The sequence below is a fragment of the Aspergillus nidulans genome, chromosome VI (genome assembly GCF_000011425.1).
Source record: "Aspergillus nidulans FGSC A4 chromosome VI".
In the NCBI taxonomy this organism is placed as follows: domain Eukaryota; kingdom Fungi; phylum Ascomycota; class Eurotiomycetes; order Eurotiales; family Aspergillaceae; genus Aspergillus; species Aspergillus nidulans.
The window spans coordinates 793,855-809,698 of record NC_066262.1 but is presented as its reverse complement, the minus strand read 5'-3'; the positions used below and the strand labels follow the sequence as shown (position 1 = coordinate 809,698).

At 50.7% G+C, this 15,844-nt stretch overlaps 5 protein-coding genes across 5 annotated transcripts, besides 1 other annotated feature; 3 read left to right on the top strand and 2 right to left on the bottom strand.

The window, feature by feature from the left end:
• Positions 1-15,844: part of a sequence feature (contig 1.55 1613..492661(-1)) that runs on past both edges of the window.
• Positions 659-3,036, top strand: ANIA_03392 (putative salicylate hydroxylase; the record flags this gene model as incomplete). The annotated part of the gene is made up of 5 exons (XM_655904.2): positions 659-793; positions 844-975; positions 1,048-1,122; positions 1,179-2,031; positions 2,099-3,036. 5 exons carry the CDS (start codon positions 659-661, stop codon positions 3,034-3,036), a joined length of 2,133 nt encoding a protein of 710 aa, XP_660996.2.
• On the bottom strand, positions 4,222-5,397 carry ANIA_03393 (protein pepI; the record flags this gene model as incomplete). Its single annotated transcript, XM_655905.1, has 3 exons — positions 4,222-4,241; positions 4,306-5,109; positions 5,139-5,397. 3 exons carry the CDS (start codon positions 5,395-5,397, stop codon positions 4,222-4,224), a joined length of 1,083 nt encoding a protein of 360 aa, XP_660997.1.
• Positions 9,148-9,621, top strand: ANIA_11393 (uncharacterized protein; the record flags this gene model as incomplete). The annotated part of the gene is made up of 2 exons (XM_050612464.1): positions 9,148-9,300; positions 9,571-9,621. 2 exons carry the CDS (start codon positions 9,148-9,150, stop codon positions 9,619-9,621), a joined length of 204 nt encoding a protein of 67 aa, XP_050468385.1.
• On the bottom strand, positions 11,751-13,448 carry fmaG (protein CYP620D1; the record flags this gene model as incomplete). The annotated part of the gene is made up of 2 exons (XM_655906.1): positions 11,751-12,816; positions 12,883-13,448. The coding sequence occupies 2 exons, from the start codon at positions 13,446-13,448 to the stop codon at positions 11,751-11,753; spliced, it is 1,632 nt and encodes a 543-aa protein (XP_660998.1).
• On the top strand, positions 13,882-15,294 carry ANIA_03395 (uncharacterized protein; the record flags this gene model as incomplete). The annotated part of the gene is made up of 4 exons (XM_655907.1): positions 13,882-14,076; positions 14,317-14,690; positions 14,772-14,839; positions 14,915-15,294. 4 exons carry the CDS (start codon positions 13,882-13,884, stop codon positions 15,292-15,294), a joined length of 1,017 nt encoding a protein of 338 aa, XP_660999.1.

The following is a 15,844-nucleotide window of genomic DNA, read 5'->3' as shown; positions in this document are numbered from 1 at the left end:
TTCACGTGGTAATGACAGCCAGTTGAACAGACACTAAAAGTAGCTGATGTCACGGAATATAACCGAAACACCACTGTCAGTCCAATATCCTTACCATGTTTAAGTGGATAATGATTCATACAACAAATCAAAGGACCCCAATACGCGCTTTGGAATCTTGGGTGTCAGGGCATCAGGAATTACTCAGATCTTGAAAGAGAACAGATTACTCGGTGTATATACATGCGGCTTACTATCCGCATCTGAGCCCTAGTAACCGTGGTCCCTGGTATGACTGGATGTCCTGATATCGGCTCCAGAGCCCGCAACTGTACATAATTAAGGCACAGTATCTCAGACATAGAAGCAGAAAAGCGCTCATTTGAGCCATACATGACTCATAGTCCTGGTTCGGGCGAGTTGTAGTCTCCTACACCGGGTGGGGGTATCGGGTAAGAGGGGGGTGAGGGGGAGGTGGTCCCGAACAGGCCCTAACCCGACAGCAAGGGCATCCGAAGGCTAACGGCTTATCCCACCAAGGTTGACTGCCTCATAATAGTAAAGGGGTTACATTTTAAAGTGTTCCTGTTTTCAGACGTAATAATCCCCGCTTCTCCCTAATCCCCGTGCAGCAGTCGTATCTCCCACGTCCGCGCGTGACAGTCAATGAATCTTCGCAATGGCAGTCCCTAATGAAACATCCATCACGCGGGAGACAGCAACTGTTCCCCCCCTGAGGATACTGGTAGTTGGTGGTGGCATCGGGGGCTTAACGGCCGCAATCGCCCTCCGGAAGCAGGGCCATCATATCCAGGTCTGTTGTTTCGATAGTCACTGTACATTCCACGGGAAACCCTCTGACAGGCACAGATCTTCGAGCAGTCTCGACTGGCTGTCGAAACTGGCGCGGCACTCCATCTCGCTCCTAATGCAAACGGGATTCTGAAGCGGTTGGGCATTGACGCGCAGCAATTCGGGGCGAATTTGATGGAGAGGGTAAGAGTGTTGTCCATGGCCCCAATGATCCCAGGCCTTGATGGTGATACTAAGAGAGCTGATTCCTTTCAGCTAGTGGAGTATACCTCACTCGGGAAAGTCGAGCGAGCAATCGACCTGGCCGAGCCTAACAAGAGATGGCAGCATGTGAGTAAGCAAGCGCCGAGTTGAGAGCAATTACTTTGTACTCACCACAAATCTAGCAATGGCTGCTAGCTCACCGTGTCGATCTGCATAATCAGCTCAAGCAAATTGCCATGAGCCCAGATGGCGTGTACGAAGCCATCCCCTTTCGAACCGGAAGCCGCGTAGTGCAGGTCGACCCCGCGACAGCCACCCTTACTCTAGAGGATGGCAGCCAGTTCCACGGCGACATTCTGGTTGGCGCAGACGGCGTCCACTCAGTTACGCGTCGTGCTGTTCCTGGAGGAAATGTCAAGGCTGCCTGTTGTGGTCGAAGTGCCTTTCGGTTTCTCGTACCGAAGCAGGCTGCCTTGGACGACCCTGAGACTGCAGCGTTGGTCGAACGGCCCGGTGAATTATGTATCTGGTATGGAACGGACCGTCGCATTGTGATGTATCCCACCTCGCACAACAATGTCCTGAATTTCGTGCTCATCCATCCCTCAGTGGAGTCGATCTCCGCTGAAGAGGCAGACGAGGGCTGGGGTCACTCAGGAAATTTGCAGCGAATGCTCCAGATCTTCTCCAGCTTCGACTTGACAGTGCTTAAGCTGCTGGCTAAAGCTGACCCCAAGACTGTCCGGGTTTGGAAACTGCTAGACATGGAGGAGATTCCGCGGTGGTACGAGGCACGGTTAGCTCTACTAGGCGATGCAGCCCACCCTTTCCTGCCACATCAGGGCCAGGGAGCTGGCGTGGCTATTGAAGACGCTGCCTCTCTGGCAGTTGTGCTTCCTCTAGGGACCCCGGTGGAAGAGATTCCAGAGCGTCTTCGACTTTATGACGAGATACGCCATGAACGTGCCACTCGGATCCAGCAGTTCTCTCGGCTGGCCGGCCAGGACCGGACAGACGGTCAGTCCACCGCCGATAGTAAGTCATTCTCTCTTTCTCTCAATTTTTTTTTCTTTTAAGCAGCTCTGTACTCAGAAACGGCTAGTGTACGGATTCACCAACTACAACTTCGGCCATGATGAATGGGACAACTCGACACAGAGACTCCGCGAATGGTCATGGAATCGCATCCCCAACCCCTATTGGCGCATGCCTATTGCGTTTGGGCCCATGCCTGGCCCTCGCCAGAACCATCTGGGCCTGCCTCGCAATGGAACCAAGTCCACATTTACGACAGCCTCCATTAAGTTCAAAACGTCACGCACAGTTCTGCAGAATCTGTTCCCCCCCGGCCGTCGTGGGTGGCGTTTCAGCGCGCCAGATACTGTAGCATATGCTTCTTTTTCCAAAACCACGTTGAACAAGATGGAATGGCTTGGCGGCTCAGGGTACTCTCACATAGGCTTGTATGTTCATGGGGTAGAATACGTCAAGCAGGACGGCACCGTGATCCGAGGCTCCTACCTGCCCATCCTGTTCGAGTCCTTGACAGACCCCATTGTATCTGGAAGAGAAGAGCTGGGCGCACCCAAGCTTTACACCTCGGTGGATATCTACCGGCGAGCGAGCTCCTACCGTATCCGCACGGGATGGCAGGGAGCCCTCTGGGGCCATTTCCTACTCGAGGACCTTATCGAGGTCGATCCAGCATCGACCCCTGGCGGCTTCAGCGGAGAGGCTGACGAGGGTATTTTGGCTTATAAGTATATCCCCAAGACCGGCGCCGCAAATAAAAATCAGGCAGCCGAAGAGTATGCCGTCTTCGACCCCTTCTCAGAGGCTATGCCGGTTCCCCGTCCGCACCGGGTGTGGACATCCTCCAAGGCTAGCTTCCAGATCGATCCGTTGAATTGGGAGCAATTGCCTACGCTTCATCATGTGATATCAAGACTCGCGGAGCTGCCGGTGTACGAAATCGTGAGTGCGAGAGTGGTCGAGGGTGAAGGTGTTCCGGACGTTTCTGGGATGACGCCTATTGAGTAGAGTGCCGGTGTACCTAACATGTACTTTATGATCACATAAATGTCCAAATGCTGCTGTCACAGATACATAGCGATGTCCGGTCGAGCCTAACCGTCTATCATGCGACAGTCGCCGCTGGTGACGGTGATGCAGGCGGTAGGGCTTTCGCCCTCTGTGACTGAGGCGATGAGTATATCAGCAAATATACGGGTAGAAGATTTGCATTTAAATCGTCAGGGTGAAAATATAAGAGTAAATGATATGCGTCTGGCAGAAGGCGAAAATTATACAACAGTATGTATGTGTCGTAAGTCATCAATAGCAGTGTCTGTTCAGCCGCCGGTATGCCGACATTCAGGCGCCTCCAAAATTAAGACGTAAGAAACCCTGAAACCTCGCACTCAAGCTGGATGCAGGACTCAGTGGAGAAGCTGAATGGACTTCGCGAGGGGAATTCCTGGACAGCATTGTTATTCAAAATATCATGTCTGCGGCAGGGGGTCGTCTGTGGTCAAGGGGTGCTTGAATGAGAGGTGCCCTGAGGTAAGGCCCACAGGGATTGAAAAATTTTCAAAGAGTTACTTGAGATGAGGAGATGTTCCTGGAAGTTATATCTATGGATGCGTATAATGGGATCTTCATTGGAGGAGATCTAACGATGAATTATCTCCAGGCAAGGCTAATCGAAGGTATTTGAGATCGAACAACAAGGGCTGATGAGTGAATTATGAGTAATTAGTACATGGTAGTGAGACTGGAAAAATGCTACTTGGTATAGTTTGAAATGTTGATCCCTTCTCTTTGGCTGTAAGTTACTGAATTTCTGCATACTTAGCCAAGAATGTTCAGCCCTAAAAGCTCAACCTATCCACGAGTTAACACTGCACCATATACGGATAAACGAATGAGCTTTCTGGCTCTCAAATTAATGATACCCGCATGAGAATCCTCCATGCGTTTGTCTACAGTGGCCCTACTACGGCACGAAAACACGTCCTAAAGTGGGTACCACGAACGGCTTCGAAGGGAGTCTTGAGTAATGAAATACTAATTCAGCAGCTGCTATGTACAGAAGAAGAGAGTATGTCCAGCTCTTATATACAGCGCATACTCTAGCAATATATCGAATCGCATCGCATCATTAATCCTGTCAGCAACCAGTGCCAATTCCGCCGCGGTTTAGGATTTCCTAGTGTGGATATCCGTCTAGCATCCAAGGTTGATGGCTGTGCAAGTGATAAGTTAGCATGATTCGGCATAGCAATGGAGGTTGAAGGAGGAATAACATACCGTTAGCATAGAGCGCATACGAGTCAGCATTGTTAAGCGCATCGTCAGTATCCAAGGCTGTCGCAGCATCATACCCATAGCCCAGATCATCAGTACCGGGGGAGTAGACGCCCGGAGCGTGAGTGAACTCGTGAAGAGTGGTAGTTGCCTGATCCTGGTCATAGCAGGTGTCTGCAAGAGCAGGGAGTTCGGAGTAGTAGATATCACAGTTGGCAATAAGGTCCTGTGAAGGCAGGGTGTAGGCAAGGACATTCTGCTCACAGTAACCCAGGGTGTCGGTGCAGTAGTAGGTGGTGGAACCGCCAGAGGTGGAACCGGCCTCCTCTGCAACGGCCTTGAGGCGAGCAGCAACGGTCTCGCGGGTGGAGCTGGAGTCATCCTTGAAGAAAGTGGTGAAGGCTTCGCCACCCTCGCTGGCGGCGCTAGCAGCCTTGTTGGCCAGCGAGACTGCGTTCTGCAGAGCAGTCTCGAGCGCAGCGCCGCGATCGCCTGAGCAGCCGGAGAGCTCAGTGCGCTTAACCTTGGAGCCGACGGTCCCAATCTTGGAGGCTTCGGCGCCGTCGACCTCAATAGTCAGCTCGTTGGAGGTGTAGGGGATGCGGCCTTTAATGGACCTGTCCTTCACCAGGGGGACGGTGCCCTGGGAGCGGATGGTAATGGGTCCGCCAGAAGAGAGGTCGGCAGTGGTGGCAATGTCGAATTCATCCTCGAAGGATGCACCAGGGGCAAGCGAAGTCAGGACCTTGTCAGAGAGGTTGCTGCTTTGCACGCGATACTTGATACCCTCGAACTTGACCTCATCGTCTGCAAATTGTCAATATGCTTTAGCTTACTGCAGGAAGAAAGGATGGGATGGAGCATACTGTCGCGGAAGAGAGAGACTTTCTTGACAGGAGAGGCATCTTTGAAGAAGTTCAGGTGCATGAAGGTAACCTCCTGGCTACCGGTGTTCTGCACAACAGCCTTGATGCGAGTGTTGTCAACCTGGGAGAGGGTGACCTGAAGCCCAGTGGTGCTGGTCCTGATGTCGACCGGAGAGGCACTGGCAGCCTGGAGCACAGCCAGAAGAGCAGCGGGGGCAATGAACTTCATGATGAACTAGATAGATGACTGAGTAACTGGGACTGACTGCTTGGAGGATGAACGATATGAGAAGCCATTCGATGGGTTTACACAGAGCCTTTATAGTCCTGACCCCTCGTTAGCCCATCCCGTCCATCCCATCACGACTCCTATCTGTCAACATCTACATCGAACAATGATCTGCAAGCAGCAGCCAACCACGGCCAGAGAATGAGGTTGAACGTGAAGCCTCGGCGGATACCGAAGCAGAAGGTAGTATTCTGCCGTCGTTTCGCATCGCTAAGCGCATTGTTGTTGTGACAATATAGGTAGCTTTTCGGTTCCTGTCCAGTCGCAAGCCCTAGGCGAGGTGTCATAGCCACGCCGATCAGGGCAAATTGACACGGCTCGGTCTGAACCGCGTTCATCTTTGCAACCCTTCAGCACTGGCAGGATCGGTGAAGGATCAGGGCGTCCCTGCACAGGCAATGCACGGGACCTTTCAAACGTTATCAGAGACAAAGTGGTGGCAGCGTGGGCCGCCGATTGGCCTGGAAAATCTGCGATAGTGAGACTTCGCGTGGACATCATTGCACTAAGAACACACTAGAACCTTGTCGGCAGAGGGGTGTAGCATTGGCCCGGAAGAAGGATTGGGCTTATCGTCTGCAGATCGTCGCCGTTGGAGGTAATATGAAGGCGTCCACAAGAGGCTCAAGAGATTCGCCAACTACCAGCCCACCAGATACCTAAGCAACTTCATCAGTTGCCCTAGATCCACCTTTTGTAGGAAGCCATGTCACTTCTGCAAGCTATCACCACCAAGCATTGCCTTTGTCAACGGACACTGACGCCTAAGCAGCCACAATGCTTACCTGTCTTTACCCCGACATTTAATCAAAGGACCAGCAGGTGGCGTCAGGGTTGATGCTCTTAGAAATGCAACCCAAGACGCTTGAAGCGAGTTGAATCTGCTCTAGCGCCAGCAACATCCCCCGGAGTGATCGTGTGATTCGCCCGGCCCTGAGATTGGGCGCTCAGTGGCTGCGGAGCTTTGCAGATCTTCGCGGATGTGCCTAGACTTAGTCTAGTCACCACTCTCGAGCGGATGGTGCAAGAGGGCCAGATTTCAGAAATAATATAATCCCAGTAATGTCGGAGGTTCCCGATAACCCTGCCAGGCCTTCTGACCGGAGATCATATATACCTGCAGGCGACTAAAAACATCGAGGGCTATTGACATACTGCTAATAAAGAGACACAGGAAGAACCTGGAACCATACTGCATCAAGTCACCTCCATTCGCGGTACGAGCGCGATAACTTTGGCTCCTCTCACCGGGATGTGAGTCGCTTATCTTCCCCCGGTGCCGATCAAGTGCCCTACGTCGTCTACTACTCCGACACTATCCGTGATAGGTGTGCGGTTTACACTTAAATTGATCTGCAAACAAACAATGAGCTAGGGTTCGTATACCGGGCTAGATTTATTATTTCCAGGCGGGGGTTTCAGAGATAGCAAGTAACATGGCGGCTAGAGTACTATCCTTTCATCTTAGCCGGCCCTGGGCACCAGGACCGCGACGTAAGTCAACTTTATTATACCTAATGTGTAAGAATCTATTAGCAATACATGTGCATTCCTGAGATATCTCGACGAAGGGCTTGCAGGATGCGGGAAAAGATCAACAGCTCTTACGGCCGATGCAGTTTCTGTGCCCGAGTAGGACCGTATCCCCCAAGGACCGTAGCCAACCGTTCCAGTGACGGATTAGACGACCGCCGAGCTGTATACAGCTTGATAGACAGGATCTTGAGTAATTCGACGATCACAACGAATATTGCGCGGCTATCAGTTCTGGCTTCTGCGCATCGTACATCAGGTGCGCAGAATTAATAGACCTATATCCTTATCCCGCGGCATCCGAGGTCTCCATCTTTTTTCTAAGCTGAGTAATTTAGACGGTCACTTTTTGTATCTGGTATTGAATGATAGAACCGACTGATCACGCTTCCCAAGTTGGGGGACTCGGTCCCTCCGCGGCTTTCGGGGTCACCTAGATAGTGGCTGGGATCATATTATGCACTTCTTCCTGTTAACTATCGTTGAATCGCGCGTTAAGGCGTAGCTAGCTTAATCGAAGTGAGTATGGACGAGAATGCTGAATGTCTGTGTAGGGTACATTACTAAACCCGGGCGGCCAGTTATTGTGCTACTAACATCTTTTTATCGTTTCCACCGATTTTCTAGTAAGATCAGGAAGTATGCATTCTATAGAGAGTACCAGGGTGCAAACTATGGCCCATCTTGATTTGGTGGCTCATGGGGGCACTAACAGATCCGATCTATGCTGGAGTCTCCTACAGTGAGAAATAGGGATGAGCCATTTAGAAATCTTAGACAGGACTAACCAGCAATACTGATGGTATACAAATGGTCTCTAGTCGATAGCCAACGCAATTTACAGTCGCAATTGAGTAGACGATCATGACACCTCACTATCAGGCCTGCGGCATGCGGCCGCCCACAAAGTCATCCTTGCCCTCTTCGGCATGACCGGTCTCTGCTTGCCATCACTTGGCTGTTTGTAATCTAGCTGACTACTCGAAAACCAAGTGACATGTAGCGGTGCGAGAGTGCTCTGCTGTTGCGTCCAGCCAGATCAGAACCTCCTGGCTCCGCGCCGTCTTTTGCAGTGACTATACTAAAGAGCGCGCCAGTCCTAAAGTGAATACTGGTACAACAATCCTTGTATCGATGATAGGACATGATACTGAAATGTGATGGCTTCCTTGATGGTTTCTCTCAGTACCAAGAGCAAAGATGTAGTAGTGTTTTCCCTTCCCAAGAACCCTTTTCTTTGCGGCCTCGACTAGTCAGTGGTAAACAACTAGGATGCGCTGGGTCTGTGAGCGAGATCGCTTTAGTAGACATTACTTTGACCTGAAGAATATCTCTATGCTTGCGCAATTAATTTTGAGATGGGGCGGACTATCCTAGCGTACCTTAACATATACTTGCAGCATCATTTCTGATAGCTCAGCGCGCTCTATTGGAGCCCCAGTGCCAAAACAGCAGAAGATGTATATAGCCCCTGTAACTAATTGATGGGCATCGCTTCACTTAGGCTCAGATGTGGGAGGTTTGGGTGAAATAATAAACCATCAACCCCAGCACGCCACGATCCGATACCCCCCAACACGCGTCCAAGGGCACTAAGAGTCCTTCGATGCTTCTCGCACGATATATAATAGTTCTTTCGACGATTACTAAAGACCGCACTGATTAATGATGCAGGGGGCAGCGGCGGCGATATTCTCAGGCACCCATATACAGAATTAAGACCAATTACATGACCACAAGACCCTGAATCCTGGACGAGACAGAATCACGGATAACCCTAGAAAAGGATCCGGCTACGGCACTAATCCATATGTGATTGGTAGTTGTAACAAGCCCACTGGATTAGTGCGTTTTCCTATGCAGATCAAAGCCCCGTAATCGTTGGGATAGACTGCCATGGTAGGGCTGCGGCTACTTCAGCTTTGATGGCACTTTCTTGTTAACCATGTGCGAGGAGTTAATTGCCGTCGGGATATGGTGTTCAATCTTTGGAAGACAGCAATATAAGGATTATATATCATATTCGCTGGAGGATTTAATGCCAAACGTGGATCCCTCTTCGTAAAATCTCACCACGAGACTATACTTTAAAAGAGGACAGAAAACAAACATATTCAGAACCACATAGCCAAACAATTACCTTGAGCTACATTCTCAATGGCCGCATTTCTCTTCTCGAGACCGCAGCAAGCCAATCCTCTGCCAGATCATGGTCAACTGCCAGACACCCCAGACCGAGATTATCTGCCTGGCCGCTACGCCTGTTATGACTCTCAGGACGCAGATCCCTCCTTCTCAGAGTCTGAAGAAGTATGCCTTGAATCTCGCGTCTACGAAAAGTTCAAGATGGGCTTTTTTGACGTCTGCTGCGAATCCGTGGAACCCGTGACTTCGTGCTCAAGCTCCAGAAGCTTCCTCAGTACTGACAGGCAATCACGATCGGAGACGCAATAATTATTATCCGAGGCCTATCTTGATGGTTTCAAAGGCAACACCGATTCTGTATCTCATCTTAGATATAACTAGGACAACTCAGCCATTCATTCCGTTGATAAGAAACTCTTCATTAAATTGAACTAGGATTCGCTCTCTTTGATTATTGTTTGGGACCCCAAGCCCCTACAGTACTGACAGGCAATTACTGTGGAAGAGATGGATAGTTCTCACATTGGGTGGCCGGAATGGTGGTTGCAGGTGACCTGAGGTCGCAAATTTGGTCCGTTGAGTTGTGGCTGCTTATGTATACGCCGGAATGGCCTGCCTATCTAAACAACTAGCTTACTAAATAAAGACTAATCGAGGTCGAACCCCAGGGCAGGCGGTACTGAAGGGCAGTATGCCCCGACAATTAAGATCAGAGACGCAATAATTATTATCCGAAGCCTATCGTGATGGTTTCAAAGGGAACACCGATTTTGTATCTTTATCTTAGATATAGCTATGACAACTCAGCCATTCATTTTGTTGAGATGAGACTCCTCATTGAATAGAACTAGGATCTGCTCTCTTTGATCATTGTCTGGCCCCCAAACCCCTACAGTACACTACTTATTCACCTCCCTTGCGCTTTTGGTGGCCGGGTCTCCCCTCTAATACAGTGTTCCTCTGGGACTTCACTGACAATGCGCTTATAGAGAATATCCCTTGATTGCGGAAAGCCTCAATGCTGGTCATGTTGGAAGATCGTGATCTCTTTTTTTCACTGTTTGTCGTTCTTGCTTTTTCGTAATCATTCGGCTCCTCTTGGTCTGTACATACTACGCTATACTCGGCGCGGTACCGGCCTTGGAAGGACTTCGCCATGACGAACGAAGCAATCCAGCTCCTAGACCTCGAGCACCGGGATGGCATCACCGGCACGTATTACTCTGCGTGCTCTCCCCTACACACCGGTTTTCGGCCCTTATGGCGCCCACCATTGGCTCGCCATCGAGCCTCTGCCCCTCAATCTGCCCGGCAAGGTCGAGACCGCGCATCTCGCGCTGGGTCGAGTCCCTGGTCGAGATGTGTATGAGTGGGCTCGACGTCAGCAGCGCAACCTCCCTGAAACACGGGGCGGCAACTGAGATGGAAGTCTGCCTGCGTAGTCTCTGGCTCGCACCCTGCGTCTAACTCGCAGCGCAACCATTGGCGCGGACCATTACTTCCGTCTCAGCGCGATTTCATTGCGGTAATGCCGCAGGCTACAGTTTCACATGCAGGTAATATCAAGCTAGGTGTCAACGACATCTTCCGGTATCCCTTCCTGAATGGGATGGCCCTGGCAGCAGTGACGGCGACCTCTGAATGCGTCTGCGAGGAGCACCGTCTTTGTCAACCTACAACCTTGAACAAGGGCAAGGGCATGGGAAGGGGCGGGCTCGACCTCCGTAGATTTTTCGATATATATACCATTTCGGCACGCCCGCCGCGAAAGTGGTTGGGGGTGTGGTTCACGCATCATACCAACAATCAGGGGACCTGGTTGGGGCAATTCCCCACGTTGGGATACAATTGCATTTGTTATCCCATTTTCTGGACGCTGAAGCCGCACCTCGTTCAGCTATCCATCTAGGCCTTTATAAGACTGAGACTGTAGGATTTTAAATAAGAATATGGCAGTAATACAATAATAGAGAACATCTCTAGGACTCATGATTTCGCTGTTTTTGAACACATGCTTTGTAAACGGCTTTGTGACTAGGTAACTTAAAAGCTCAACGCGGCCGCACTGTGGTTTCACGGTTGTCTCGTTTTCGTATATTATATCATGAGCCTCGGGATTCGGATTTACACATCTTAACACGAGGGCTCGATCACTTAATCCTCACTAGCGTATTAAAGTGCGCATGTGTCTCTGTTGTTGGTCCAGAGCATCTGGGACCCGAGGCCCTATATGCAGGGACTAAACCACTGAGCAACCGCTCGAGTCAAACAGTTAATCAAGATTAATGAACCCGAACACCATATATACTTATTCTCACGTCATTGAGGGGTATTCATATGCTCGGCATGATGTTAGCAGACTGGCTTCTGCAGTAGAATTCCCATGATTCGTTTATCGCGTAGAGAAGGGTCACTACGAGCGGTTATAACCGAAGTATTTGGGAATGTTTCAATTTGTCTGAAGCCAGAAGATCAAGGAACTAATTTATTTTACATAAGATGAGCTTCTTCAGTGCCCTAGATAGTCCAACTGTTACCAACAAAAACTCCTTAAAGAAACAGCTTCACTGGTTAGCAGTTCTCATTGGTCCTCTTGACCATCCCTAGCAGCGCCTCTACAAGGGCTGGAAATTGTCGATACTCTCCAGGTGCTCAGCATCGCCCGCTGCCAGAGGGTCTTGTCGTTCCAGCTCTCTGATCATCTGTATGTGCCTCTCGCTTCTCGGCTCGATTCGGAAATCAAACTTAGTCGGATACGTGAGGAGGCCTGGCTTTGGCTTAACGTCGATCTCAATCTCTTTGCCGTCACTGCTCACTGCCTTCTTGAAGTTAAAGACTGCCAATGATTGCGCAATATTCAAGAAGAGGCTTGAGTCCGCGAAGAACCGGCCAGGGCAGATTCTTCGACCATAACCAAAGGCCTCAGTCATAGGAGTGGGTTCGTTTCGTGGCTCAAGGAAACGGTCTGGGTCGAATATTTCCGGGTTGTCATACACTTCTGGATCATGTAGGAACCACCAGACTGCCGGGAGGAGGTATGCGCCCTTGGGGATATAAAGGCCGTTGTATTCAAAACCCTCAGTAGCTGTGTGAGGGAAGCCCATGGGTGCAATTGGCCACCATCTCAGCGCCTCTAGGACTAACGCGTTGATATATGGCAGCTTTTCGCGGTCTTTAAAGCCTGGCAGGCGGTTTCCGACTACGCGGTCGATCTCTTCCTGAGCCTTGCGCTGCACATCGGGAAACAGGATCATGGCTAGGGTGAACGTAGTAAGAGTAATAACTGTGGTATCCGCCGCAGCACCGTATAGACTGGCTGCTGACCAAATGATTGCCTGTTCGTCTTCGTGATCCAACTCGGACTGCTCTCCCTTTAGCAGCTGCACGAGCTTTGAGACGTACGATGGCTTGTAAGTCAAGGCTGCCATCTGAGACTGGACAAATCGGTACGGGATATATGCTGCTGCTTGAATAGACTTTCTCCACTTCCGCGCCGTCTTTTTGAATGGTGCACCTGGAAGATATTGGAGAGCAGGAATAATATCTACCGCCCATGCCATGGGAACCGCGGCGAGGGAGAACTCGGTCATCATTCTGTCGATCAAGTCGACCAACGGATCAGGCTTATGGTAATCGACGGCATAGTCATAGGCCATTTTCAACACGGTGGCGCCAGCAGTGCTAATTTAGTGCCGCATGCCGTTAGCTGACAATCGCCAAACTCAAGAGCCATCCAGCGGAACTCACGTCTTGAAATGTTCCAGCCATTTTTCAGGCTCGTTCAGAGCGCGTACAAGCTGTCGTTTTACTTCAAGCTCTTGGGCAGCACTGAATTGTGACGCAGAAACTTTGGTGCCGAGTTCTTGATGTAGGAATTTGCGGCAGCGCCGGAACCTTGCATTATAGTCTTGACAAACAACAATAGACTCATAGCCACACAGCTTGTTTGCCATAACCATTGTAGGCCGGCCTGAGGTCCTTCCTGAAGTCTGCTCCAGGAGCTCATGTGCAGCTTTCTTATCATGAATAATGACGAGCGTCATACCCAGAAGGGTAACAGAAGAAATACCACCATAGCGGTCCTTATGGTGTATCCAATGCTGGTACTCTGGTTTGCCATCAGGAGGAAAATCTTTCAGGTTACCCACGATAGGCAGCGGCTTGGGGCCGGGAGGGAGCGGCAGCCGCTGCGCGCTCCGTGTTGAATGCTGGTATATCAGGTAGCAGATGAGAGTGCCGATCCCCCATAAGATCAACGACGCGATCGCCATCTTAGTTGAATCGGGTGTCAAGATCAACAGAAAGTAAGTCATGCAGGACAAATGTTTACTCGAGAAAGGTCGAGGACGGAGGCCATTGCCCCTGCAGATGTGGCCCCTTTTCACTGGTCTTACCCGCAATATCTTAGAGTTCGGCCGCAGCTTTAATCCTGGCACTTAATCCTGGCAAGCCTCTCAGATAATCCGATGACTCCGGGCGCCAACATCCTTCCTGGTGTCTTGACATTATGCAGCTTCCGCAATGCGTGCAATCGCGTTCAAAGAACAGGACAAGGGTTGCATTAGCGGCGAGTACATGCCCTCACCGGTGGCGCGGTCCTAGCCCCTTCTTTTGGCCCCCTCCTCCCCTCTTCACCTTCTCCATCTCAACAGATATAACCGATTGAATCCAGTGACATTGTTGAATATTCGAATTTGACCTTTTTTGACACACCCAGGTCCGAGAGGACCATCCCAATCACCCGCCATGGCCAACATGCCAACCGAGGATGAGATCGCGTGGATGCAGGCGCACATCAACGACTCAACGGTTCCAGACATTATCGCCTGCTGCTCAATCTGCGGTGCTGCCTCAGTCATCATCTTGACGCTGCGCATCTGGTCGCGGCTGCAAACGCGCCGTCAGCTCGTTCTCAGCGACAATTTGGTCATTAGCTCAGTGGTGAGTATTATGCTCTTGACAAGCAACAAAGGGTCATCGCTGAGAGCTATTCCGTCCAGGTGTTTTTTATAGCTTTTTGTACTGTCTTCGCCTTGTCAACACGTTACGGCGCTGGAAGACAGATAATTCTAATTACTGACCCCGCTGACATGCGTATGCTAGCAATTGTACGCCGGCTCCAAACCATTAGAAATCCTTTTATGGTATTACTTTGAGAGCTGACATACGCGGCTCCACCAGCTTAATATCCTGAATCCTATCCTCTATGGCGTGGCCACCGCATTCGTCAAGTGGAGTATTCTTGCCCTGTACATCGCCATCTTCCCGCAGAAGAACTTCCAGTACTGGGTTTATTTCCTCTGCGTGATCAACTGTCTCAATGCTGTCGCAATTGTTCTTGTTAGTTGCCTGCAATGTCGCCCTCTCGAAGCACTGTGGAACCAAGCAGTGGGAGGCACATGCATCGACTTCAGCATTTTCAGCCTCTTCAATACGTCCTTCAACCTGGTTTTGGATGTGGCCATACTAGTATCGCCTATCAAGCTTGTCATGAACCTCAACCTGAGTCAACGAAAGAAAATATTGTTGGCACTTAACTTCGGGTTGGGCGGAGGGTCAGTCCCCTATCCACTGTTCCATTAATCCCTTGGGGTAAATACACCATTACGGCCTCGATGCTAACCTAACAACTCCAGCGCCTGTGTCGTCGCAGCCATCCGACTTCCCTTTGCTAGACGCGTGGGCGGTACATCCAACCCAAGCTGTAGGTTATGCCGGCCCCGAGTATATCTGATCTTAGCGATCATTGTGTTGGCAGTTAACTGACTCCTCCTGACAGGGGACATGATTCCAGGAGGCCTATGCTGCGTCGTCGAGGTCGCCGTGGCCCTTCTTTGCGCATCGCTACCAGTCTATCGACCCCTGTTTGCGCGCATGGTGTCCAGTCATTCGACCACGGGCAACTCCCAGCAGCCGGGACGCTCCCGCGACGCCAGCGACTACATCCATAGCGGTGGTCAGGTGAGCACACGGATTACAGCGAGCAAGCGTCATTCATCCCATCGAGGGGGTATCAACATCACTGAGAACATCAGCATGAAGACACATGCATACGTGAATGGCAGGTGGGCACCAATGCCGGACGACGACGATGAGGCGTATCTGGTGCCAGGGACAAAAGGATCGCGCTCGACAACACCTAGCAATAGCCATGTGTAGTATATCATGCGAGAAAGAAAAGAAAGGTACTGTTTCTGAATCCACTCTACATTCCTGCCCCGTACCGAAATCGTACGACCAGAGACGGGCATTTCCCCGATTGATCACCGCAGGTGATTGGTTGGAAGAGGGGTCGGCCCGCTGTGGGTCTGGCGGATCCTCGGAAGCACAGGCCAATCGGCGGGTGGGACGCCCCTCCTTCAGTCAAAAGGCTAATATAGCGGGAGATGAGTTGGAAGAAAGTGAGCTCTTAGCTCCTTCAGGCTGGGATCATCGGGCGAATCCGGATCATGGTAGTTTTATTGAAAGTGTTTTAAATGAATCCCAGGGGCCAAATTGCATGCAAGTGTCTCTAAAAGGTCTGGGAAACAACCAATTGGGTTTGGCTCGCACCTACGTAGGATTTCTTTTATCTGCAGGGTTGCATCTGCAGACAGGGGATGATGTTGGCCGTCAGCTTGTACTATTGCGTTGTTGGACTGTTCCAGCCAACAAGACCTCTTCACAGGAAGTCCAACTATCAAATTTCCAGCAATTGTACTTCACTCTG